Source organism: Chrysochloris asiatica, unplaced genomic scaffold (genome assembly GCF_000296735.1).
Source record: "Chrysochloris asiatica unplaced genomic scaffold, ChrAsi1.0 scaffold00060, whole genome shotgun sequence".
Taxonomy (NCBI): Eukaryota; Metazoa; Chordata; class Mammalia; order Afrosoricida; family Chrysochloridae; genus Chrysochloris; species Chrysochloris asiatica.
The window spans coordinates 8,539,569-8,564,772 of NW_006408578.1; the positions used below are offsets into that span (position 1 = coordinate 8,539,569).

The 25,204-nt window shown below is 47.2% G+C and overlaps 1 protein-coding gene across 3 annotated transcripts; it reads left to right on the forward strand.

Moving 5' to 3' along the window:
* The first annotated feature begins 258 nt into the window (after window positions 1-258).
* On the forward strand, window positions 259-23,528 carry TFAP2A (transcription factor AP-2 alpha (activating enhancer binding protein 2 alpha)). 3 transcript variants are annotated; one of them, XM_006864095.1, is made up of 7 exons: window positions 259-408; window positions 9,287-9,721; window positions 12,810-12,861; window positions 14,786-15,017; window positions 16,875-16,993; window positions 19,344-19,485; window positions 21,469-23,528. In XM_006864095.1, the coding sequence occupies exons 1-7, from the start codon at window positions 376-378 to the stop codon at window positions 21,755-21,757; spliced, it is 1,302 nt and encodes a 433-aa protein (XP_006864157.1). In that variant the 5' UTR covers window positions 259-375; the 3' UTR covers window positions 21,758-23,528. The 3 variants fall into 3 exon arrangements, with proteins under 3 accessions (XP_006864157.1, XP_006864156.1, XP_006864158.1); XM_006864094.1 differs by lacking the exon at window positions 259-408 and adding an exon at window positions 4,855-4,941 and having other exon boundaries at window positions 21,469-21,943; XM_006864096.1 differs by lacking the exon at window positions 259-408 and adding an exon at window positions 7,317-8,091 and having other exon boundaries at window positions 21,469-22,242.
* Window positions 23,529-25,204: the final 1,676 nt, after the last annotated feature.

A 25,204-nucleotide genomic window follows, 5' to 3' on the forward strand; every position in this document is an offset into this window, starting at 1 on the left:
ACGCACACTCGCGTACATCGCTTCCAGCGCCTCCCAGCAGTTGGTCCGCCTGGGCTCCCCGACTAGGGAATGACCGGGAAAGCGTGTTAGGGCTGTTGGGAAAAGCTGGAGCTGATGGTGAGATTTCCGCGGCTATAAATCCATCACTTCCCAGGTCAGCTCCGCGAGGCGCTGGGACTGGGGCTGGCGGAATGAATTCCTGGGCCAGCGCGCATGCGTCGGCAGGTAGCAACCCAGCTCTTTATGACCAGGTGAGATGTTAGTGAGCAGGTAAAAAAGAAGGATTTGCCTAAGCGATTCTTCCAGGGAGCGGGCCCGGCGGAGCCCTTCAGCCCATGCCCGGCGGGGACCAGTCGCCAGGAGTGCTGAGCCACGATGTCCATACTTGCCAAAATGGGGGACTGGCAGGTACAGGGGTTTGTCTGGGCTGGGACCGAGGTGGGCGGGGGTGGAACGGGGGAAGGGGCCTGGAAGGGGAGGCGGAGAGTAAGCGCCTTGGCCCAGGGCAGGGGAGTCGTTTGTGAGGCGCGTCTGGCAGCGCCCGGGAGCGTTCCCCAGGGAGAAAGGACCGGAAAAACGAGCACGGGTGGCAGCCCCGGCGCTCGGGCCCGGAGCCGGGGAAAGTCCGGCCCACGCTCCACAGGTGGCCCCGGGGGTCACTTGTGGTTTACGTTCCAGTCGTCCCCCCCACCCCCCCAAGTACAAACTTGGGTGAATGACTAACTCAGGAGGCGGGGAGGGCACGGGGCGGAGGAAGGTTCAGTGCTTACTGAGCCTTAGGCCCTAGACCCTTGGGTTGCGCGTTGGGGTGGGGTTCTGGTGCACCTGTCCCTCTTGTAGTGTCCCCGTTTGGGGGATTTATGGGCTACGGAGATTGTTACGGTGGCCAGGTCGCGGCTGCGAGCATGCTCCTTTGGGAGATACTTAAGAGTTTGTGCAAAGTTTATCTATCTACTCAAGCCGCTTCCTGGAGCCGGTTTTTCCTCTTGGGCGGCGGGTGGGGGGTGACAGGGTGGGGGTGGGAGTGTGAATGGTGGGTGTTGAGGTAGAGGATCGAGAATTTGCCGAAAACAACGCCAACCAAGTTTGTCCTGCTAGGCCAGGCCGCGCGCACCCGGCTCCGCTGAGCTCTGGCTCCTGCCCTCTGGGAGTCCGGGACCCCGCCCCGGCCACAGTGCATTTCCCCAGCGCTCTTCTTCCAACTTGCAGACATTTTTTTTTTCCCCTCCGGGAACGTGGGCGGTTTGGGACAGGTTGGTTAGGCTAACAACCTCCCCCTTTACACTGATTTCATAATTCGAACCGCGAAGTCCTTTTCAACCCAACGGCTCAAGGCCCCGGCTAGTGTGAAATTCTGAGTATCCAAAGCCTGTGGGGCCTTGGAGCCAAGCGCCCCAACCTCCGCCAAGAAAAATCGCGACCCTACTTTTCCTGGTGCGAGTTCGTCAGCTTTGTTCAAAGTTGGGTCATTAAAAATAAGTTGAGAGAAGTCCCGTTCTCGTTACATTCCCTGGAGTTGCGGAAACCAAGGCGGTTTGTATTTGGCAGTTCTTACCTTGTACTTATTATTTTTATTGAGTGGATTCTTTTATACCCTCCTTCCTCCGTTTAAACCTCACAAAATACTATTTTATCCCTAAGATTGGAGTCACTTCAGGATAGGATGAAAATATCACACCATGCTAAAATCCTGAGAATCCATACCTTCCACCTTCTTGCCCCCAGGGGCCATGCGTCCCTTCCTTACTCTGTCTCTGGTGCTTGGGAAGTAAAGGGAGTCTTTTGTCGGTATTCTGCGGGGGTTTCGGTATCTCTTAGAGCCCTAGATAAAGTTCGCTGCAGAGCTCCGGGCTGGTGAGAAGGACCGGTGGTACTGGTTTGGCCTAGGTCTGGGTCTCCAGTGGGCCAGGATGAGGTTTGGAAGCTGCGAGGATTGCGAATTGCGGAGTGAAGGAGAGGCACGCGGGTTTGGTTTCTGCAGGCTCTAGATTTGGCAAGTGGCGGGAGGCCTGGATCTCGGGTGGGGCGAGCAGATTTGGGGCCCGGAGGGGCCGGATCTGCCGGGTTCTGCCTGCTGGGCGACAGGGTCTCAATGGGTTTTGACAACCAGGGAAAAGAAGTCATCTGACTCCCACGCTATGTCTTTGTTTCCCCAGGTGTCTCGGCCTCTCCTCCTTAGAGATTCTTACCCTTCCCCCATTCCCCCGACACGCCCTCAGGTCAGGCCTGGATCCCGGATCCCTACACCGGCTCTAGGCCTAGTTGTCCTGGGGACCCATCACGGGTGAATCATTGGCATACAATCTAGTGACTTGTCGAGGTAATGACACTCAGACAAATGGGACTCCGCTGGCTCCTGGGGTGACCCGGGCGCTCTCGCGGCCTTTTCTTCAGCGCCCACACGGCGGGCGGCGGCGCAGACCCGCAGGCCGCAATCTGCACCTCAATGGCGCCCTCGGCAGGAATACAACAACAGTTTCGCAGCTCCAGAGGGTGCGGAGCCAGAGATCTGTGGGTCAGCGGAGTCGGGTGGGGCAAGGATAAGAAAAGTCTAAATTCTTTCCCGGGTCATAGAGGGAAAGAAATGAAACTTTTGAGTTCCCTTAAGCACACTAAGCACATTGTGGGGACGCCTTCGGGGCGTAAATAGCTAGGTTCCCAGACCCATGATCTGGCCTACAGGTTATGCTCTGCGACTGCTGCCACCGCCAAGAAGGTGTCGGTGCTCGCGGTGACTGAGCTACAGCCACTGTGCTGGGCGGCTGACCCCGGGCAGTCCCGCGGGGCGCGTAGTGCTTGCGCTGTTGACCATTTTCCGGACTGAGGGCAGCGCCAATCTGTGAGCCCTGAGGAGCCAAAGGATTGTTTGTGTGCGAGTAGGGAAAGAGGGCCAGGAAGCTCCCAGGGCGTGAATTCCCCTTCTGCTCGCCTTGGCTTCTGGGCCCCCACCGGCCTGCTTTGCTTAGTTGGGAGCATTTGCTGTGGTCTCCTAGAGGGAGAATTACCCTTCCAAAACCTTAACGGGTTTCCAAAGCTCCTTTCTCTTGCCTTTCTCCCACCTGTTAGGGGACGACTGAGTTTGCAATGGCCCCCAGTGAGGACCAGCGTCGGATATCTGGGAGACCTGAGGTTGTTGTTACTAGAGCACTTCTGAAGCGAGACCTGTTGTGAGGAGTTCGCAGCAATTGAGAAGAAAAAAAAGACAAACTTTATTTGAAGAACAAATGGAAAACTTAGTCAAAAAGGAACACTATGTCTTCTTCTAAGTTAAAGTATTTGCTAAACTAGAAAGGGAAAGAGGGTGGAGTAGTAGGCCCGTGTGTGGCATCAGAGAGCCTGGACTGGCCAACCCGGGCGATGTGTTGCGCCCGGGCCTCGGGGTTCCACGGCTTTCTATCACTGCACAGGGAGCGCGCCCGCCTTAGTAACATCACCAAACCATGAAGGAACCCTTCCTGCTTTAAAGAGGAGGGTCTGGTAAAACTGGAGCCGATTAGCACAGTGTAGAGTTGGTTGCCAATGACTTGTTTGGATGCATGTATGTCACGGTGTATCTATTAGATATTTAGGTATCTATCAGATATTTAGGTTCAACTCCAGAAACAACTGGGCGTCTCGACGTTAAGTGCGGACGGAGTCGGTCCCGACTCAGCGACCCTGGATAGGATTTCTGAGGAGCGGCTGGTGGGTTTGAACCTCTGACCTTCTGGCGAGCAATCCAGTTCTAATCCTGCAGCGCCAGTCTCAGTAGGAGTTCTATAGTCTCATACACCTCCAACCTAGGAAGCCCGTAGCCCAAACGCCTAGTTTCATCGTCAATTTCATTGTCAGAGCTTCGTACAAACGGGAGGAAAATAATTTAACCCCAGGAGCCGTCAAGTCATTTCTTTAGGGTATAACTTTTTATTTTATACGCGCCGCAATTAAGGTATACCAAAGCCCAGAAGCGCAAACTGAGCCGTTTAGCAAAAATCGCCAATCTAAGGGTAAGGGGTCTTCCTCTTGTCAATGGGCTCAAGCGTGGCAACGACAGTGAGGTTGGCCCAGGATCGGGCAGTGTTTCGTTCTGCGGTGCATAAGGTCGCTATTTGTCGGTGCCGACTCGATGGCACCTAACAACAACAACAGGGGTAGCGGTCGGGAGGGAAAAACGCAAAGCCAATAAAACTTCCTAGGCGCTGGGATCGGAGGTGGAGTCGACATCTTGTTGGGGTGGTGGTGGAAATCTTGGTTTGGGGTTATATTTGTAACAGCGAAAGGGGAAAAAAATCCGAATTCCGATTGGACAGAGTCGAACGGGCAGCGCCAAGAGCTTCGATCCGGGTTGGAGTAAGGCGCAGGGAGCCAGACCTAGGCGCCAGAGCCAGGCTTTGCATTGGAAGTCGCCGTTACGAGGAAACGGAGATCGTGGAAAGGCAGTGGGGTGGGTTTGGGGAGAGGTGCGCGGGACGTTGGGGCAGAGGTGTGCGGAGTGGCTCCGCGGAGAATTTGTCGACTCACAAGCAAGTGTGCGCTCTGGGACTCTAGGAGGCCTTTATACCTGGGTCGGAGCGGCGGACTGCTGGTTGTGGTGCTGGCGAGCAATTGGACTATTGTTGATATGCTAATGAGGCGATTAGGCTGTTGGTAAAGAGCTGGAAAAGAGAAAAGTTTCTACCATTAGAGGGAGATCTCCGAGCGCACACGGGAGCTCTCTCCCTTTTCGCCTCCTCCTCCTCGCCCTTCTCCTCCTCCTTGCCCTCCTCCTCCTCCTCGCCCTCCTCCTCCTCCTCGCCCTCCTCCTCCTCCTCCTCCTGCGCTCACCGCCCGCAGCCGGCACTTTGCGCTTACCCAGAGAGTAGCTCCACTTGGGTGGGAGGCAGAGAGGGGCCAATCTGTTCACGCCGATCCATGAAAATGCTTTGGAAACTGACGGATAATATCAAGTACGAAGACTGCGAGGTAAGCGCGGCGCCGGTTCCGTCATCCTCACGGCCGCAGACTCTTGAGCTTGGACCCTCCCGCTCCTCCTCTTCTCGCAGCCAGCTGCGAAACGCGGGTGGGACAAACTTTCCCCAGTTCAGCGCCCGCCCCTCCGATTCGCCTGAAGAACCCGGGGGAACAGCCGGAGAGGAAGGACGAGGTCGCTCCTTTCTTTCGGTTCCTTTTTTGGAAAGGGAGTGTCCCATTTCTCCCCTTTCTAACAATTTTGACTGCGCCTAAGAGCGGGGCGAAGAGAGGAGCGTGGGTTTTGAAACAATTGCTGGCAATTGGGCACACGTCTGTTGCACTCCGCTTGTCTCCGACACGATTCTGGGGGCCCAAGTAACTAGGAAGAGAAAACCCTCTAGTAGCCTTTTTAACTTACTATCTGCTTTTAAATCTTCCTCCCTCTTAAAAAAAAAAAAATCCTTATAATTTCGGAAAAGGTTCCACTCTTCACTCTAAACAGAGTTTCACGTCCCCGTATTGGGTTAAATTTGGGAGGACGCATCCAGGCGGCAAGGCTGCCTCCAGGTTTTCTCTGTTGCTGAAGAAGTTCTAAGCAGCAGTTCCCACAGAGACAGGGTCCGCCGTGTGGATACCAGTGCACCGACCCCCACACTTGGTCCTGCCGCTCGGCTGCGTGACCGTGGGAATTCTGGCGCCGCGCTGCCTCTAGTGCCAGAGCTCACCAGACAGAAAACATGCGCGGACCCAGGGTCTGCGAAGCTCGGCTTCTTGGGGCATCCAGAGAAGCCCCAACAAGACTCTGGGAATAGTCCTGGCGGCCTCTGCCTTAATAGCCCTTGCAGCTCCCACCGAAATGAGCGAATGAGTTGCTGGGGGTGGGGGAGCTGGGAGAATGCCTAAATTGGTGACCGTCCCGGAATTTGCTGTCCCCCCCTTTCTTTTTCTTTTTGTCATTTGGACCTGGGAATGTGGGGCGGAGAGTTCTTGGGTGCATGCAGATCGGCGGGAGTCTTGTCTTCACTTGAAATCAGAAACTGGGTTTACGCGAACAATGTGTCATTCGTCCCCTCCCTCTTTCCTTTCTGGAGATTATTTTAAATCTTTGTTTCTAGAAACTTTTTTCCTTTCTGGAGCTAACCCCTATTCTTTCGCATCCCCCCTCCCCGATAGATGGGGTACAGGGTGCGTCTCCCATGAGACTCAGGCTTCTCTGGCGACTCCAGCCGCACGCGGGGAGGAGGTGCAGGGACCCCGGGCCAGGGAAGCGCGCTTTGTTGTCGAGGCTGGGGCCTGTGCTTTGCGGGAAGGTCAGGGTGAATCGGTGTTGCCCAGTCCCGGAGGATGAATCCTTTCGATCTGACTGAGGTCCGCGCCTCTGATACTAAATTTTGGTGGAGCCGAAGCCCGGCGAGAGCTGCGGGCTCCAGCGGGCGAAGTCCGAGTCTTCGCGTGGCGTTCGGAACCTGTGCGAACAGGGTGGAGTGGGGGTAAGTTAGCCACCCCCAGAGGGGCCCTGGAGCGCACGCGTGACTGTGTGTGAGAGAGCGGGTCAAAGAAAAGCAGAAAGGAGAGAGAGGGAGAAGAGACAAAGTGAAGGCGATTTCAACAACTTTGCTGGGATTTCATGTTTGCGAGCGCGGTCGGGCTGTCTGATTCTGCGTGGGGCTCTGCAGGGACACGCAGGAGGCCAAGTGCCGCTTGTTCCGACAGCCTGGCGGCCCAGGAGAGTGAGCCGTGTCATCCGGGGGGCGTCGGGCGGGAGTGGCTCAGCCAGTCCGACGGGTTTGTGCCGGGTGCCGGGAGCCGGTGCCAGCGGCGCCCGGGCTGGGCCGCCTAGCGTCTCTACTCGCCAGTAGCCGCGTCCCCAGTTCCCTCCTCGAACCTGGCCCGGGAGAGCCTGTAGGCTGAGTACGCAGCCCCGGGCGTCCGGGGGAACCCGAAGCAGCGGCCGCGGAGGGGGAGCGGCGGAGGCCGGGCTGGTTCTCGGAGGAACGCCGAGCTATGGAGGAGCCCTGCGGCGGCGGGCCGCCGGGGCCGGAGTCTTTGGCACGACAGTGGTGCAGAGGAACTCGTGGCCGAAAAGGGCCGAGAAGCGCTTCCTGTGCCGAGAGCCTGACGGATGTCCGGCCGCGGTCCCCGGCATCTCTGGCGGGCGACTCGCGGCATCCCGAGGTCTGCCCCAGCCTTTTGGGTCCGATTGTCCTCACTCTCAGCTGCTCTTCTCCCCTCCCCCTCTGTGCGCCGTTCGTCCCCCCTCCCCCTCCCGTTCTCCCCTCCCTTCTCCCCTCCCTCCTCCAAGGCTCTCCCTCCTTCCCTCCGCCCTTCTTCCTCATCTCTCCCCTCTTCGGGTTCCTAGCCCTCGCCCACACTTTCTTTCTCACTCGCGCACGCAGACACATCCTCCCTCTCCGCTGCCTCCCTCGCTCCCTCTTTCTCTTTCACTTTTGCTTGCTCTGCCACCTTTTAAAATGTTGCCCCTTCCCTGTGATTCGCCAGCCGCCGCGCCGCGGCCCCCCGCGCGCTCGCCCGCTCCCTTGCCCGCCCGCTTTTTGTCTCGCGCGCGCCCTCGCCCCACCTCCGATTTGCTACACTGAGGCGCCGTCAATGGACTGCATTGAGAGCCGGCTCCGGCGCGAGTGGCCTCGCTGCTTCACGCTGCATTTCCAGGCATTCTTCCCTTATTAAGTATTCGTGTCATATTAATAGTCATGAATATCTGCTATTAGGAGGCTCCAGGAACGCTGCCCGGCGTGGGTATTAGAAGCTCCAGCGAAGCCGCCGCTAAGAAAAGAGACACGGATTAAGGCACACACACGCACACATACATCCACACACACTTTTTTTCTTTTTCTGTGTTTGGGGTTGCTAATTTTTAAAAGAACTTTGAATCCGAACCAGTCGCGCCCGGATAGAGACCGTGGGTTCGACCAACTGAAGGCGCAGCTCGAATCGGTGGTTCAAGTTCGGATGGAGCCGAGCGGGGCACCCGCGCCTGGCGGAGCCTCGGTGCCGTGACTCGAGTCCTGGGTGGCGCGGGGCTCGCAGCGCCTTTTGTGTGGGGCGCGTTCGGGCGGCGGGGCCAGCCTTGCTGGTTTTTTTCTACCCTGACTGGTTACCCCAGACTCTTCGCAGATGTTAGTTCACAGTTTTTCAGCTATGGTGAGTCCCACCCCCCATCCTCCCATCCCTGTCTCTTTAGGAATTCTACTCTGGAAACCTGGGGCTGCGAAATTGCATGAGACCTGGAGTTTCAAGCCCAGGTTTCCTACAGGGCTGCCCCTTTCATTTACATTCACCTCTTTACTTTTTCTCGCTCTTTTTCATTCCTAATTCGGATGCGGATGCATTGTGCCCCTCACCCGGCTTCTCCCCGCGCTCAGACCTACCTAGCTGCTGCTTCTCAAGGCGTGTTTCTCGCCACGTTCATCTTTATTTCCTTGCGTCTCCACTTGTTCTGGAGATGCTTTCAAATTTGATGCAGGAGAAGTGTAGCCCAATGTGCCCCCTACCCTCGGGCCGCTTGTGAACCTCCCAGGGTTTACATTCCCTGGAATCAACTCTGCTCGCTTGTTTTGCAAGCAAATTGCGAGAGGAACATAAAGTCAGGCGTTTTTTTCTGCCCTTTGGGGCTGGGATGGAAGGGGCGGGGGGCTCCGCCCTAGGGTGTACCTCTCTCTTAAACCCAGTAAGGCTGTATCTTTCTATTTCAAACCTTTACTTGCCCCCCCATCCATATCATAAATCGACCCCGTTGAGAAGAAGGGTCCTAACTGAAGAAGCGAAAAAGACAGACCCCCGATCCTGCAGTTAAAACCTTCTTTAAGCTAGTAATTTAAATATATGTGTTCGTTATAGCTCCTCTGCGAAATATATTTCTATTTAAATAGTCATGAAATGGTAATAGCCTTTGAACCTTTATGATTTTTTTCCTCCAAATAAATGGAACAGGGTAAACAATAACGCAGTGGCAAGCAGGTTCAAATCCGGGGGGGAAAAGAAAAGGCCGCTTTTGCTGTTTAATATTTAGTTGTAGTTTTCATTTTGTCTAAGGGAGGTTTCACGCTGCAGTTTAACAGGCCGTGTTCCGGGAGGCCTCCTCCCACCCCCCACTATGAAATAGCTTAGGGATAGTGTCTTGCACAATCTGATTCTCCTGCGTGTTTGCAAGGGCCTATTTATTTCTGAGGTGTTTTCCGAAATGGACAATTTAAAGCTGATTTTAAATTTTTCTCCCGGTTGGACTGTTGGGCATGAGCCGGTGGTTACCTACGCAGGCTTGTCGAGCGAATTTAGTGTGGACCATTCCGACTCGCTGCCGGATTTCTTACTCTTTCTCAATCTCGTTTTCTTCTAGGACCGTCACGACGGCACCAGCAACGGGACAGCACGGTTGCCCCAGCTGGGCACTGTAGGTCAATCTCCTTACACAAGCGCCCCGCCGCTGTCCCACACCCCCAATGCCGACTTCCAGCCCCCTTACTTCCCCCCACCCTACCAGCCCATCTATCCCCAGTCGCAAGATCCTTACTCCCACGTCAACGACCCCTACAGCCTGAACCCCCTGCACGCTCAACCGCAGCCGCAGCACCCGGGCTGGCCCGGCCAGAGGCAGAGCCAGGAGTCTGGGCTACTGCACACGCACCGGGGGCTGCCCCATCAGCTGTCTGGCTTGGATCCTCGCAGGGATTACCGGCGGCACGATGATCTTCTGCACGGCCCACACGGGCTCGGCTCAGGACTCGGAGACCTCTCGATCCACTCTTTACCTCACGCCATCGAGGATGTTCCGGTAAGAGGCCGCCCAGGCGGTGTGGGCGCCAACGTGGCCCCTACTCACCCACCTGGGATATGAGTTGCAGCGAAACGGTGGGCTCGGGTTTTTCTTAATGGTATTATCTTTTTTATTATTTATTTTTTGTGAAGTAGCTTTGACGATCCAAATAGACAGCCGAACTAAATAAAAAAGTAGTTGAGAGTTGGCCCCCTAGAACAATGGTTCTTGGAGCTCCCTCAAACAAAGCCGGCATTGCCATTTCCGACACAGAAATAAATCAGACGAATGCCACCATTAACAATATTTTTCCCTTGCGATGACAGTAAACAGTTTCCATTAGAAGAGGATCTAATTCCACCGCAGGGTCTGGCGGTGGGGATTTCTTTCTATCCTGGGAAAGAAGTTAAATTCAACCCAAAAAGCTCATTAAATGCTCTCCCAATTAAACAACAACAGAAGTGTAAAAAGACACGCTAAGAAAGTATTTTTTTTAACGGGGTTTTATGAGCACTAGTGAAACCCAAAAGTTATGTGTACACTCTATCCTGATTAAAGAAAAGCAGCAAATTTGAGCACAGAGAGACCTCTTCCTAGGGGTGCTAAGTGGTGACCTCATAAATCATTAGCTGGGTTCCCAACGCCTATCAGAACCCGCTACACCTCATATTAAATTAAATGTTTGGAAACTGTTGGGTAATGCGTTATTTGAGTTCTAATTCAGTTATCAATATATGCAGTTTTAAATGATTTCTAAATAAGCATGGCATTAGCACATCGACTATTTACAATGAAAACCAGGCTATTGATAATTTGAAAATACGTTCTGAAATTAAATTTGAACCAGCATCTCTGCTCTGCTTCAATCCTACTTATTTATGGTTCTCTCACAACCTTCCTGAAATGGAATTAGAACAAGCCAATAATTTTATTAAAGCTGTAAAGGCTTCTGTTAAAGCTCCTTTTCTTTGGAGAGGAAATGTATCTGGATGTGATTTTTGCTAAAATGCTATTTCAAATGACTGCATCAAATATTGTAGCAGTATGTCCGTTGACAGTTTAATGATTACTGCATTAGATTGCAAGGGAAATGGTCAGATGAACTTACCTGCTTAGTTGGTGAATTTAAAACGTTATTTAAGTTTCATAGGAAAATAGAAAATTTATTACATCTCTCATTTGGTTCTGTTAATCATTGAAATTTGTTGGTTAAGCTTAGCTAGCAGCTTGCAAGGAAAGCAGGAAAGTAGGCATTTAATCCAGTGTAGGGTTTAGTAAGCATTTTATGCGTATATGGTAATAGTTACATGTTTTTAATTTTTTGAAGTAAAATAGGAGAAGAGCAATAGTTCTGAAAAGAGCGGTGTGCTTTTTAGTGGTTTTGGGGTGTGTGTGTGTGTGTTTTAATCGAAAGTTGTGATTGTTTTTAGCTCTACTTCCCAGAGAGACTCCTAAATGTGTTCCTTGCCTGCTCTTAGGAAATATTTGAATTGCAAAATAATGTTGCAAGTTTCTGGGACAATTGTGATCTAGAATTGTTCTACTTTGCAAAAATTCCTAGGTGACTGGTGTGAATTCTTAACACCTGTACAATCTTTCTTTGTTATGAGATTGGTCAGTTAGGAGAAATTGACCAAAAGATCAAATGAAAACAAGGAAACCCAGTTGGCTTTTCCCTCCCCCTCCCCCTCCCCTATCTTTTAAGAAAAAGTTCTTTCAAAGGAATTTGGGTCAGGAAAAGGGTTATTTTCAGTGTTCCCATCTCTGCAACAGTTAACCTTTAATAAGAGTGACTGTGTGAAATATTTAAGAAAATCAAATCAATGGTGAAAATTATTTAATCATTAATATCTCAGTGGGATTTTAAACTTAACAGTCTTCCCTGTATGGACAAGGTTTAGAAATAACACAAATAAAAGTATTATGCCACACTACATTTACTTTATGGGTTTAGGGTGCATGCATACAGGGATCATATTTCCCCATATAGTTAAAACACAAGAGCTGCTGCAGTAGTCATTTCTGAACATTTCTCAATTTAATTATACTTAAATCCAGAAGCACTTTAGGCAAGTTACAAATGAGAGCATTGAGTATAATAAAACCTGTAATAAAGCAACTTAGTACCATCCACCCGGAATCATTGCGATCAGGCACAATTAACAGGAGCATAAATCCAAGACAGAATGGAAAATGTTTGAATCAGTATTATTGTTGGACAAAGACTAGAGAAGGAAGTAATAGTTTTTTAAATGGTAATGCCTGTGTTTGGTAACGATTGTGAAATCTTCTATCTCAGCAGCCCTGGTGCTAATTTGTAAACACAGCCAGACATTATATTGCCTGTCAGTTTCTGCATTAGAAAACATGATTTCGTTTTACTTTCTAATCACGTTGACTCTAGCACACACAAATACACACATCCATCTGTAATAAAAAAAAAAAGAGAGAGAGAGAGTGAGAAAGGGAAATAAAGAAAAGAACAAACATACCTGCTTACTGGACAACAGGAAAGCAACCTCAGAGGTTGTTTTGTTTTTTAAAAATATTTTCCATATTCCTGTCTGAGCCCAGTTTAGGCAGAAGTCTTAATGTCCCCCCCTAATTTCCTATAGGGGAAGGTGTAGATAGCTTTATCATACCACCTAAAACGTTTCCAAAAAGCTTCCAAGACTCTTCTGCTATTTCTATTGTGTTTCTCTGGCTTTTGCTGCCTGATCACTGGACTCGCTTAAGTCAGGATCTGCTAAGGCACCTAACTGAAGCTTGGTGCATTTTTAAAGGCTGAACTGACTCTGAAAGATTAGGTGCTCCACAACTTGCTTTAATTTCCAAAGAAAGTTTTATGCTCCCCCCTCTCCTGCCTCCTTCAAATGTGGATTGTTGGCTGGAGGAGGAGAAATTGGCCGTGGCTGTGCAGTGAAACCTCTTGAGTTGCAAAGCCCCAAATTCCAATAAGCCAAGATAAGATGTTTATATATAAATGTCATCATAGGGGAGGGAGAATTTTGATTCTACACCTTCCCCTCCCCCCATCTTGCACGGAATATTCATTTCCTTTTGTTTTGATTATACACTTACATCCATGTGTATCCTTTTGTTGCAGCATGTAGAAGACCCGGGTATTAACATCCCAGATCAAACTGTAATTAAGAAAGGTAAGCCATTTCCTTCTGCGTTCCAAGCATGTCCGTACAAGCACAGTGCTATTTAAAAGAACTTGCAGAGCTGTATTTATTTTTTTCAAATAGGATTTCCTAAAGGCTCAGAATTAGCAAATAGTCATAGAACAGCAACGCTTACAGGTCGGCTTTCTGTATGTTAGCAATGGCAACAAGCTTGCTTTGTTTTGATTCATGATTTGACCACTCAATTTAGTTTAATGCTATCTGGACAAATGCAGAGCATGTGCAATACCTGAGCTGATTTGGAAATGACATTTCAATTTTGAAACAGTTTAATAGTTTAATCCATTGTGGGGAGTGTAAAGAAATGATGTATAGTGGTAAAATAGTGCAAGCAAATTAATATTAAAATAAGGACCAATGATGAAAACAAAGCTCATTAGCAGAGAAAACACTTTCATGTTCTTCAAATTAGCTTCTTGTTAGTGGTTTTCAGTTTAAGGGTTTTAAAACTTGGTGAATTAGGTTAACAAAAATTTGGCTTTTGGTTAAACTTAGCATCTTTCTTTGGAAGATGTCAATATTAGTAGCAGATTTGTTAATACAGAAGTGTCAAGTGATTTGGATGGATTTTAATTTGCACTGTGTCTGGTGGATAGAAATAAAGTTTACTGGAATAATGCTACCCACTCTTCAGCAGCAGCATTTTCTGTTGTTGTTATGATGAGAGCAGCGGTGTGACATTTCAGGATTCTAGGCACCACCAGAGGAGGATGCTATGTGAAACTGTTCTCATTCCTAACTCCAATCATTGTTAGCTACTTTAAAGTTTCATTTTTGCATCTGTGAAGTCTTTGTCACATCAAATTAGATGTGCAAGGGATAAATCTTAAGAGATGCTCTTTCCAAGTCGACATGATAATTGGCTCTTTTATTAGTAATCTCTCAAGAGTTCGTTTAACTCCTATTGTCTCTATTAGCCTCCCCAGAGCTATTAATGTCACAAGTGATCTATCCAAAACCTAGACCCCCCCCCCTCGCCATACGTCTACAATACCCCCATTAAGGAAGGCATAAGAGAAGAGTACTATGATGAAAATGTGTGCCTATTATGTCTCCATGTGGAATTTTTAAATACAAATGCAGACTGTACTTAAAAGGTTGTGAATGTATCTGAATTATATTGCAGTACACTTTCTGCTGGGCTTGAATTTTTGTAAACAGTAGTGAAGCTTAAGGTTTTAACTAGAAAGAAAATACTCTTGGCCCCCATCCCTATAAAGCAGCTTAAGCAGAGAGGGGGCTATTTTAAGGATTTGTTCAACAAAAGGACACATGGTAGGCCTCATCTCTGCTCAGTTCAAAACTGGGCTTGGAATGGGTCTCCAAAACCAGAATTTTATTAAGAACTGAACATGGGAAGGAGTCAGGGAATGTGTGATGTGAGACAACAGAACCCACACCTGGCTGGAAAGTTGGTGCCTTAAGTGAAATGCTCCTTTACAGTATGCTTTAGGTTCATTTTAATTATCAATCTTTGACTCAATTTCTCCCAAACCCTAAACCCCCTTTTCCCACAAAACACCTACAGTACATGTAACTTGCTCTCGGTTTGCGAATGTAGCCCCCTCCACTGCACCCTATACTCCAGCACCTTGTCTGCGACCCGCTCTTCTCGGATGCTGAGAGCTGAGGTCACAGTTTCAACATCCACCTCTAGACCCCACATTTGAGCTAAGAGAAAAAGGGTCCAGGCAAAAAGCAGGCAGAGCTGGGCCCTGAAGAAAGGCAGAGGGTAAGGAATAGGAAGGGAGGGGGAAACGTGGGACGGGGGCGGAAAGAAAAGCATTCCTTGGCGCAAGCCCGGGGACCAGCCGTGCCTATCAGAGGGCTAGAGTCTGGGCCGGGTTTGGGGCATCATCGATGGCCACACGAGGACTCCACTCTTTCTCCGCAGGCCCCGTGTCCCTATCCAAGTCCAACAGCAACGCCGTCTCCGCTATCCCTATTAACAAGGATAACCTCTTTGGCGGAGTGGTGAACCCCAACGAAGTCTTCTGTTCAGTTCCGGGTCGCCTCTCGCTCCTCAGCTCCACCTCGAAGTACAAGGTCACGGTGGCGGAAGTACAGCGGCGCCTCTCTCCGCCGGAGTGTCTCAACGCGTCGCTGCTGGGCGGAGTACTCCGGAGGTGAGGCCCGGCCCCGCCCCGCCCCGCCCGTCTGTCCGCGGCCAGCAGACATATTGCGCCTGCGCCGGGCTACGGAGCCGGCGTCGTCTGCCGGGCTAGCTCGGCGGCTCTCCTAAACTGGAGAAGAAAGGGGCGGGAAGACTAGCGTAGAAACGAGTGGGTGGGAGGTGAGGGCGGGGCGAGGCGGCGCGCGCCTGCGCTCTCCGCCACCGTCCCGCGCGCTCCGGGGCTTGGTGCGCGCCCTCGGCTCCCGGCCCCGGCGCGCACGCGCAACAAGCCGCGCAGTGGGTTCAGTCCCAGCTGCTGCAGCCGCGGGGCGCAATGCAGCCGCCTTTCCATCTTTGCGCACACCTTGCAAGCCCAGGAAAAGTTCCTCTCTGCTGCTCGCTCACCCTTTCCCTAGTGTAGGGACTCCTATTGTAACCGCTTGTCCCCTGAATAGGGTTTTTAATAGAATGACTTTTAACTAAAGAAAGGCATTCTCTCATGTCCAGTGGCCACGACTGAAGATGCCAGACGCTCTCGCATATCTGTCCGGTTATCTTGGGGCCCTGATGTATGCCTGGTTGAGTGCAAGGCTCCTTTACATGCATTCTATGTGTAGTAAGCTCCGAAGAATGCATTTGTTATGGACTGGCCAGCCAAGAATTCTCCCCTCCCCCCTGCGAGGTCAGGTCGGAATGATTTCTTTCGAGATAAGATTTCCTAAAGATCTCGGGAGGTAAAGCACCTCCCCTCAGGGCACCTATCTTTTGCAGAGTGAAGGGGGTGGGGGAGCCTTCGTTCCCCAGAGTTGTGAGTGGTGGTGGGTCTTGGGTTGAAAGTAACCCAGATATTTAACTTTGCCTTTTTCTTTTTAAAAAGTAGATCAAGAACTTCATTGTTTTGAATTTATTCATTTTTCGATAAATTTTTGGACTTTCAGTTCAGCTTGATGCGTGTTTCCGATGCAAAGCCTATAAAACCGTTTGGGGAGGTTTTATCATCAGCTGCTCTGATCTTTTCCTCCCTCCTTAGCGGTCAGTGTGCTTTCCCTTTGTAATGGTTCCCTGACACACATCTTTTCTCTGCCCTCTGCCTTCTTCCCATCCCTTCCCCCAATATTGGAGACTGTTTACCTAAGGGAGTATAATCTAATCCACACAATTAAAGAGCACTTGAGTAGGGAATAAAATCTGAAATTAATTAATTTGCTGTTTCATTTAAACAATTTATCTTAACCACTTTCTGATTATGGGAGTCTATTTAGACATCTATTTAGGACTGCCTCCTTGTCCCTGAAATCAGTGGAATTTTTAAAGGCTGATATCAGCCTTTGACATTTCCAGTTAGGCTGGTGACATGGCATGTAAGCAGTTGGTGAAATAAATTTCCCATTGGGACTAAAGCCAGAGCCATTCTCACAAACGTGAGAGTGATGATAACTTTGGTTACTGTGAACTACCTAACAGCAGATCTTGCAAAGACAATTTAAAGACCCCGTTGGGATTTGTGTGGTGGTAACAACAGGGAAAATATACAGAAATCAGTTGAACTCAAAAGTGCCTCAAACCCTGGAGATCCAGGCTGTGTGTGTTTGAGGTTCTTCTTTAGAGAGTTGGGAAATGAAAACCTCTTAACCTGCCTTCATAGTTGCAATAATAAGGAACACAGGGGGGGTACTTTACAGTTTAACAAGCATTCATGTCCTATGATCTTTCCATAGCATTCTTGCTACGTTTCCTGCCCTGAAATGTCTTGTGGCCTTGTTTTCTCAATGTTTGAAAAGCACATTTAGGAAGCTTTCAAAATGACTATAGTATGATGGAGAACAAGCCAACGTTTTATAAATTCCTTTTTTGCATCTTTGTGAAACAGGGCGAAGTCTAAAAATGGAGGAAGATCTTTAAGAGAAAAACTGGACAAAATAGGATTAAACCTGCCAGCAGGGAGACGCAAAGCTGCCAACGTCACTCTGCTCACATCACTAGTGGAGGGTGAGTCTCCCTGCTAACTAGAAGGGAACTGCCTTCTGGGAAAATGGATAATATTTAGTGGCCAGATGTTTAGTTATATATTGAATCAGTTGGGCAGTTTCATCTTTCTGGAGACTTTACCGGAAGTGAATGGAATTCTTGCCTGTCAAACGATTTGCTTACACTCCTCTCTTCCCTTCTACCACAAAATTACACACAGCCCCAGTCGACTTCTGACCTAAACATTGTGACAATTTCAGAACTGCATATTCTCCAATTTCCTGACTCTTTTGAGGAGATCAGTGGTAAATCATTTAAGTCATTGTGACATCTGCCTTTGAGAAATGCGTGACCATTACTTCCTGAATTAATTTGGGAATCCTTAACCTGCATCCTGATTTAAGACTGTCCTGAAAGCTCAGGGTTATATGTTCTTTTAGGTTTTTGTTTTCCAAACATATGTTTCCTTATCTCTCTTTAATTGTGCTGATCTCCTGATGTGTAGGGGTGGGGGTGGGGGAGCAGTTAGACTTTGGTTTGCTTGGGTAGAAACAGAAAAAAGAAACAGTATTGCAACTAGTTTCTCATAGCAGTTTGTAAAAAAAAACAACACACACACACACACATCAATGGCAAAACCAAAAAGACAGCCCTGCCCTCACTCCTTGTTCTAGAAAGTCTCTGTCACTAGAATCCACTCACTTTCTTGCTTTCTTTAGATTACTGTTAATTTTCTGATATTAAAGTTTGGGTGTGTTGAAATGAATGTACAATTCCTAGTGTTTTCTTGTGTCCTGTTGCAAGTGTCCTATGCTAAAGAAGGGAGGGGGGAAGCACTTACTGCCAGGCAGATTAAAAAGCTGGACTTTATATTTTTTTGAAAAGGGGCATTTGATTTTATTTACATATTGTATTTGAGGTGTACTTCATTACAATGGAGTCCTGGTGTGGCGCGCTGTAGGTTAATGCGCCATACAGCAATTTGAACTACAAGGTCGGTGGCTCAAGCTCACCAGCTGCTCTTTAGAAACCATATAGAGGGTCACTGTGGGTTGGAACCGACTCGTTGGCACTTCACAACAACATTACAGTGGAGCCCTGATGTGGCATTATGAGTTAATGCGCTGTCAGTTTGAACCATAAGGTTGGCAGTTCAAGCTCACCAGTCCCTCCTCAGAAATCCTATACAGGGTCACTGTGGGTCAGAACTGACTCAACGGCACTTAACAACATTACAGTTTGGAGTCCTGGTGTGGTGCCATAGGAAGAGCACTCGACCTTAACATCAGTTTGAGCTGCAAGGTTGGCGGTTCAAACTCACTAGCTGCTCCATAGAAACCATATACAGGGTCGCTGTGAGTCAGAACTGACTCGATGACACTTAACAACAACAGCATTACAATTCTGTCCAAGTTCTAGTTTTGTCCGTTCTTTAAAAATATTTGAAACCATGACTTTGAAGAGGAATCCTATGAATATCATATTTGTTAATGGTGTCAAAGGCAATAATAATATGACTGTTAAATAATAAAGTTGTTCAGTACCAGAAACTCAGTAGCTAGCATTTTATTGAAAATAATATCAATACTAGCCTTATTCCAAAAAAGTGGTGGCTTAGGGTGTATGGTGAGAATGCATCTGGGTTTTGGGGGTTGAGTCTGGTAGCAGGGAGGCAGTTTCTGGAGAACTGTTATTGTTTGTGATCCCTCCATTTTATGGAAACAAGCTCTGTGGAGAGGGCTTTGATGCTCTAATTGGCGCATGCGTTCTTCCGGAGCTGGAGCTAATGGCAGGAAGCCCTGCAGTAAAAACCAACTGGTTCAGGAAATTAAAACCAAAGATTTGAAAATCAACAACACAGACAGACTCAGTGGAGTGACCCTCAAATCCTCTTGGTTAATCGTTTTGGATGAACAGATAATTATATACGATCAAGTTAAAATTTAAACCCTTAGTTGTTCTCTTGCCGAAAAGCTCAAGGAGTAATTATGAATATCATTTATGACTGTGTTGATAGGTGTGAGGTTGGAATATAAAAGGACATTTTTATAAAAAGAGGTTGGAAAACTCATTCCGGGTGGGAGGGATGGGGCTGGAGGATAGGATGATTTGTGGGATTTACCATTCCAATGTCCTCTTGGCTTTCTAGAACAGTGGTCCTGTAAATATACTCACCAGATCCAACAGAGAAGGAAATAAAAAGCCTGAAATGAGAAACAAGTAGTTTCCTTCAGCTTCTGGGTTAAGAAAACAAGGGCTTTCTGGGAGTGGAGCGGACATGTGGTTGTCTTGTGTTGGCCCCTCCACTATGAATCTTGATCCCAACTCTTCATTCTCTTGCACCCACTTCCTTCTCTCCATCTCTTGCCAGGAGAAGCCGTCCACCTAGCCAGGGACTTTGGGTACGTGTGTGAAACCGAATTTCCTGCCAAAGCAGTAGCTGAATTTCTCAACCGGCAACATTCCGATCCCAATGAGCAAGTGACAAGAAAAAACATGCTCCTGGCTACAAAGTAAGGCATTTACCTCGTCGGGGTCTCTGTGTCTCATTGCCAAGAGAAAGAGAAAAAAAAAATCATTTCCTTGCTTCTTTTTCTCCTCTTCTCTAGGGCACACTCCCCCTTTTCCTTTTGTGTTAGTTGGCTTTGTTGTTAATATTGATTATGAACCATAATCTGTTTTAAAATGGAAATATGAATGTTAGTGTACACCCTCCCCATCCCCTGATTTGCTACCTTATTCCTCCCCATCTTCTCTTTCTCTCTCTTAATAATGTATAGTGTGTGGTGGGGTAGGGGTTGATAGAAACCTAGTTTGAATTTGTGGCTGTGTTGTTTCAGAAAGAGCAGAATCAAATCCTCATAGGGTAATGGGCTTGCCCAGATCCATTTTTGTCTCCTATCGTTTATGTTCTCCAAGGGCAAAGATTAATCAGTGGCCTGCAAAATGTGCAAGCCAGAAGCTGTCCTAGTTTCAACCCTAATCCTTATTCCATTTCATACTTTCTTTTCCTTTCCCTCTACGAAAGTCACACACAGACACAAATTTTAGCCTACAGGCGAGATGTCAAATAGGTTTCAAAATGGCCCAAGTTCTATTCCCATCAGTAGCTGGGCTGAATAAGCTTCTCCAGGTGGTGTGTGAAAAAAAAAAAAAAAAGACTGTTGGGATCATGTTTTCTGGAAATTAAAAGGCTTTGGAAGCCCTTCATTACCAGTGTCGATTTTGCATGAGGACATTGAACCAGAGGGCAGAAACTGAGGCCTAGTACTGGGGTGGGTTTCTGGCCTTGCAGTAGGAAGTCAGCTAGTACACCCCGCCTCCTCCCAGGAAAGCTCCAAACTCAGGGACAGAGCTTCCTGCCTACGGGCCTCATCTGCTGAATTTTAAGACCCTTTCTGAAATTTTGGGCATCGCATCATCTGCTGAATTTTAAGACCCTTTCTGAAATTTCACTGTTTTGTCTTCCCTCTGCTTTGTGAGCATCGCCATATCCCTTTTCTTTTTTTTTCCCCATCCACTTTTCCTCAAGATTTTTGTTTCCTCAAGTGTGCAGGAAAAGAAGTACAGTGGAAATGAGAATGTTTTTCCCAGTCCATCCTATATTATATCCGAGTAATAGATAATCTTTTTTTTTTAATTTGTAGGGAAGAATTATGCCAAGCAAAGTTTTACCTTTCTGTTTGAATACAGTCTGATTTGAAGGTGACTGGATGGCTAATTCCTCTCATAAACTACAGCTGAGTGTCTGTAGAGGCACAAAGAAGAGGGGTTCCATTAATGTTTTGAACAGACAGAATATGGCTGCATAGCATTGGCAGGACGGTGCTTGTCTAACGCCTTTGTTTTCACTCCCAATATCTGAAGTAGCCCTGTGTTTGTGTGAGGGAAAAAGGTGAGGGAAGAAGTTTGACGTATCTGAGAGAGGAGTTTGTGAATTTGTGTGTGTGTGTGTGTGAGACAGAGAGAGAAAGCTATCGTTTGTTGCCTTAGAGTCAGTTCTGACTAATGGCCACCCTATGCATTACAGAGTAGGACCACTCCATAGGATTTTGTGGGGTGCCTTAGAATAAGCACCAGATCACAAGGTCAATTTGAACTGCAAGGTCACAGTTCAGTGACTCAACCATGGCACTTAACTTCAAGGGTACAGATTACTAGGTCTTTTCTTCTATAATACTGCTGGGTGGATTTGAACCACCAACATTGAGGTTAGCAGTTGAGCACAGAGAGAGAGGAGATGTAGACAGTGGTGAAGGTAGGAGGGGTATGGATTTAATGAAGGACAGATACTTTTGTGAAGGCACAGAGATGACTGGGTTTTCCAACCTGTGGCTACCACCAAGTCCATCTCTGTGAACTTGGGTCAGGTCTGGTTCCTGCTGGGTCAGGGCTGAGGTAACTGCACCTGAGAGAGATTTGCACCAGTTGTTGCAGATTATGTCCACAGGGGAGCCTCACTTCTCTCTTTTCTCTCTGCTCCCCTTGTGCTGCAGACAGATATGCAAAGAGTTCACAGATCTACTGGCTCAGGACCGCTCTCCCCTGGGGAACTCCAGGCCTAACCCCATCCTAGAGCCGGGCATCCAGAGCTGCTTGACCCACTTCAACCTCATCTCCCACGGCTTCGGCAGTCCAGCAGTATGCGCCGCCGTCACAGCCCTGCAGAACTATCTCACGGAGGCCCTCAAGGCCATGGACAAAATGTACCTCAGCAACAACCCCAACAGCCACACGGACAACAGCGCCAAAAGCAGTGACAAAGAGGAGAAGCATAGAAAGTGAGGTGTGCGTGCCTCCAGACCTGCCCCTTTTCTCCTGCACCTCACCAGCCCCCAGTACCCCCCTTCCTGTCCCAACAGCCCCCACCCCCTGCAGGCGACAGCTCAGGGGAACCCCCCTCCTGCTGCTGCTACTGCTTCTGCTGCTGCCATCGCCACCCTTCACCCACCCTCCGTCCTCCCGAGCTCCCTGGAGGGGCAGCCACTGCGGACTTAGCCCCTCTGCCTCAACTTCCTCTCTTGCCCTTATGTGGAGCCTAAGAGAACAGAACAGGCCGTGAAGCCAGCAAAGAAAAGTTCTGTCAGTGTTTGTGAACTTTTTTAAACAAACGAATCAACAGCAACAGACAACAGCAAAAACACAAAAACTTTTTTTTTTTTTCTAAAAAAAAAAAGAACGTAAAAGTTAAAAAATATATATATATGAGCTTCATGGGACTGAATCACCATCTCCCCTTACATACTTCAGTTCAGATTGTAGCCATACTTTAAAAAAAAAAGCAAAAAGGATAATGACATTTTTATCAGTATTGTGAATAAACTTGAACACAAAATACACGAAGTTCCATGTCATGTCTTCAGTTGTAGAAGTTTTTCCTCTTCAAGGTAAAGCGACCAACTTGAACTTTATCTGGCAACACGATTCATGGTTATACAAGGGAATCAGTGTTCATGTTTCTGTATATATTTATTTATGTGTAATTTAATGGGAATTGTAAATATGGTGAGCCTGTTTTAAGCCCCCCCCCTTTTTTTTTTAAATTTTATTTATCTGGTGATCTCGTTTACCTCTTGTTTAGTGGGTTTGGAATCTTCTAATCTTCCCTATTAGTTCTTCATGTGGTTCATGGTATTTTAGAAATCCAAGATTTGGGGGATTTCCCCCGCCTCCCTCTGAGATCCATGAATTTACTCCTGTGGTAGCATGTTAAAAGGCAACAATGAAACAGCTGAACAGAAAAAAATTAAAAAGTAAAATAAAAAGTTATATAATTAATATTACATTTAGCTTTTTCATTGAACTGAAAGAAGAAGAAAAGATACTGTGATATTGGACCCTGCAAAGATTTTTTAAAACTTGAGTGGTTTTATAACCCTTCTATGTATTGTGGGGAGAAAAAAAAAAAAAAAGTTTATTTTATTCTACTGTCCTCCCTTACAAGCCTCATTCGAGCAATAAATGGATATTGTCTTTACCAAGGGTTAGGGATTTTTCCTTCTCTCTCTCTCTCTCTCTCTTTTTGTTCAAAGAACTTCAAACATTTGGGACCACCTGGTATTCTGTATTTTCACTGGCCATATTGGAAGCAGTTCTAGTTGTATTGTATTGAGTTGTGCTGACGGTACTTTCAATGCCTGTCAATGTATCATAGTCCTTTGTTGCCCAGATAAATAAATATTTGATACGCTTTATGTCGATTTTTTTTTATTCAGTGGCTGTCTTTACCCAGGCGTATTTTTGTTCTTGGCAGTATTTTTTATTCAGTATGGTTACAGTAATTGAGTTTAACTCTCCCTTGGCAATTGCTCCTTGCAATAAGCAGCTGAACCCATTGTTTCCCTCAAGTATAATAAAAACTTACTTTCAACTTGGAGTTCAGAGCAGGGTATCATTTAGGTATTTCACGGAGTCTGTATTCAGACAAATGATACAATAAAACCCAATGTATTCTTTTGGAGAAAAGATTGTTTGTACTGCTAAAGGAATGACATACTGTCTTTTCCTTACTAGAAACATTAATTCTATTATTAAAAATAAAGTTTTATTTTATTTATGTTGATCCCTTAGGTTTTCATTTGTGTTTTTGAAACCAAAACATAAAACCTACAAGAGCCAAGTATTAAGGATGACAGGGAAGATGGAGAACAGAAGAATCCCTTACCCACTGCCCCCACCCCCCACCCCCAACTGCATACTTTGGAATCTGCCTCAGAGGATAACTGAAATTTAAATTGTTAGTTCATTAACACAAAGGAAATACTTGCATTCACTTACTCGCTCAGGTTTCTCAGTGGCAAAGACATGTAAATGAGCTAAAACTGGGAGGAGAAAAGTAACAGAAAGGGAGGGCAAATTGTTTCCCATGTATTTTAATATTTTATTTAGAGAGGGGTTCACTAATGTGCTTGTAAGTAGCTCTTGAAGTAACAGAGGGCACAGGGAAATGATATTGTTTCCTATAATCGTTTCTGCTGTCCCCCTTAATGCCAGCCTACCCCTTTCTACCTCCCACCGCCTACGGTTTTTTAGAAATACAAAGCAGTGGACTGTGAGGTGGGATGCTGAGTGTGGGGGAGGGCTGTGAATGCTGCCCCTGCAGACTTCTGTCTGTCTGCTTACAATCACAGGACCTGCCGTGTGCTGGCTCTTAAGAGAAGGGAAGACATGCTGTACAGAAAGATGGCGAATTCAGAGCTTTCGTATATTGATCTGGGAATTCTTTGCTTTGGAGTGAGGAGGATTTTTAATGGTTTTTAAGAAGAAAATGAGATGGTTAACTAGAAGGGCTTACAGAGAAGGTCATGAGAAAAGCATTTAGGTATTTGCCCTGACAGGTATATAGAACAACTGGCGGACATTTATCATTTGTTCATAAGGCTTAATATTCAGAAGAACCGAGGAAGCAAAGCATGAGACAGTGTCCACATTTTGCAGCTTTTTACTTTCTAATCTCCTTAAGGGAGGCACTGTAAAATCAATCTCGACAAACAAATGAGACTTAGTGGAGTCTAAATTCTATTTTCCAAAGCCAGAGAGTTCATAACAATGGTGGATTTTTCAAAAATTTCAAATGGAAAATGTAACCTCAGAACGCAACACGGCAATTGTTTTTTAAGGCGGTTATTTATTATTTCCTAGAGAGACTGGTTAACTGTAAACGTAGATGTAACAAAATAATGAGGCGAATGAACCCTAACTGTACATACTCTTGACAGAAATGAAATGCACACAATATCGTAGCAGGTGAAGTGAAGCATTGTCTATCACGGCTGTTTTTCTTGGCTGCATCTCAGATTGTGTGGGGGATCCTAACCTCAGGCACAATAGCATTCATAAACAGCCATACATTGCTGCTCTTTCTCCAACGACACATAAATACTCATTTTAAAACGAAAACAATCTTATTAAATACCATTCATTCATATCTGGATTTACAGATGCTTGTTATGTTGGAAAACCTGAACCCAATATAATCCTTGCATCCTGAGAAAGACAGAGAGGAAGTAGTGGGTTACAACATTGTAAGGTCATAAACAATGGTTGCCAAATGGAGAGAATTAGTGATTTCTATTCGGTAGTTCAACATTTTGAAGACCTTGATACTGTTACTTTCTTTATTTAAAACAAAATATTAAAAGTTATATATGTTTTTAAGGGGTGGGGGGAAAACAGGTTTATTAAAAATTTTTATCAGCTCAGTGTAGTTTGCTTTTCTTTTGTGATCAACAG

Excerpts from the sequence above, each read along its gene's own strand:
- TFAP2A (XM_006864094.1), top strand. The coding sequence starts at position 4,891 with ATGAAAATGCTTTGGAAACTGACGGATAATATCAAGTACGAAGACTGC. Across the intron at positions 9,722-12,809 it reads ACGCCATCGAGGATGTTCCG|CATGTAGAAGACCCGGGTAT; the intron begins GTAAGAGGCCGC and ends CTTTTGTTGCAG. Across the intron at positions 15,018-16,874 it reads CTGGGCGGAGTACTCCGGAG|GGCGAAGTCTAAAAATGGAG; the intron begins GTGAGGCCCGGC and ends TTTGTGAAACAG.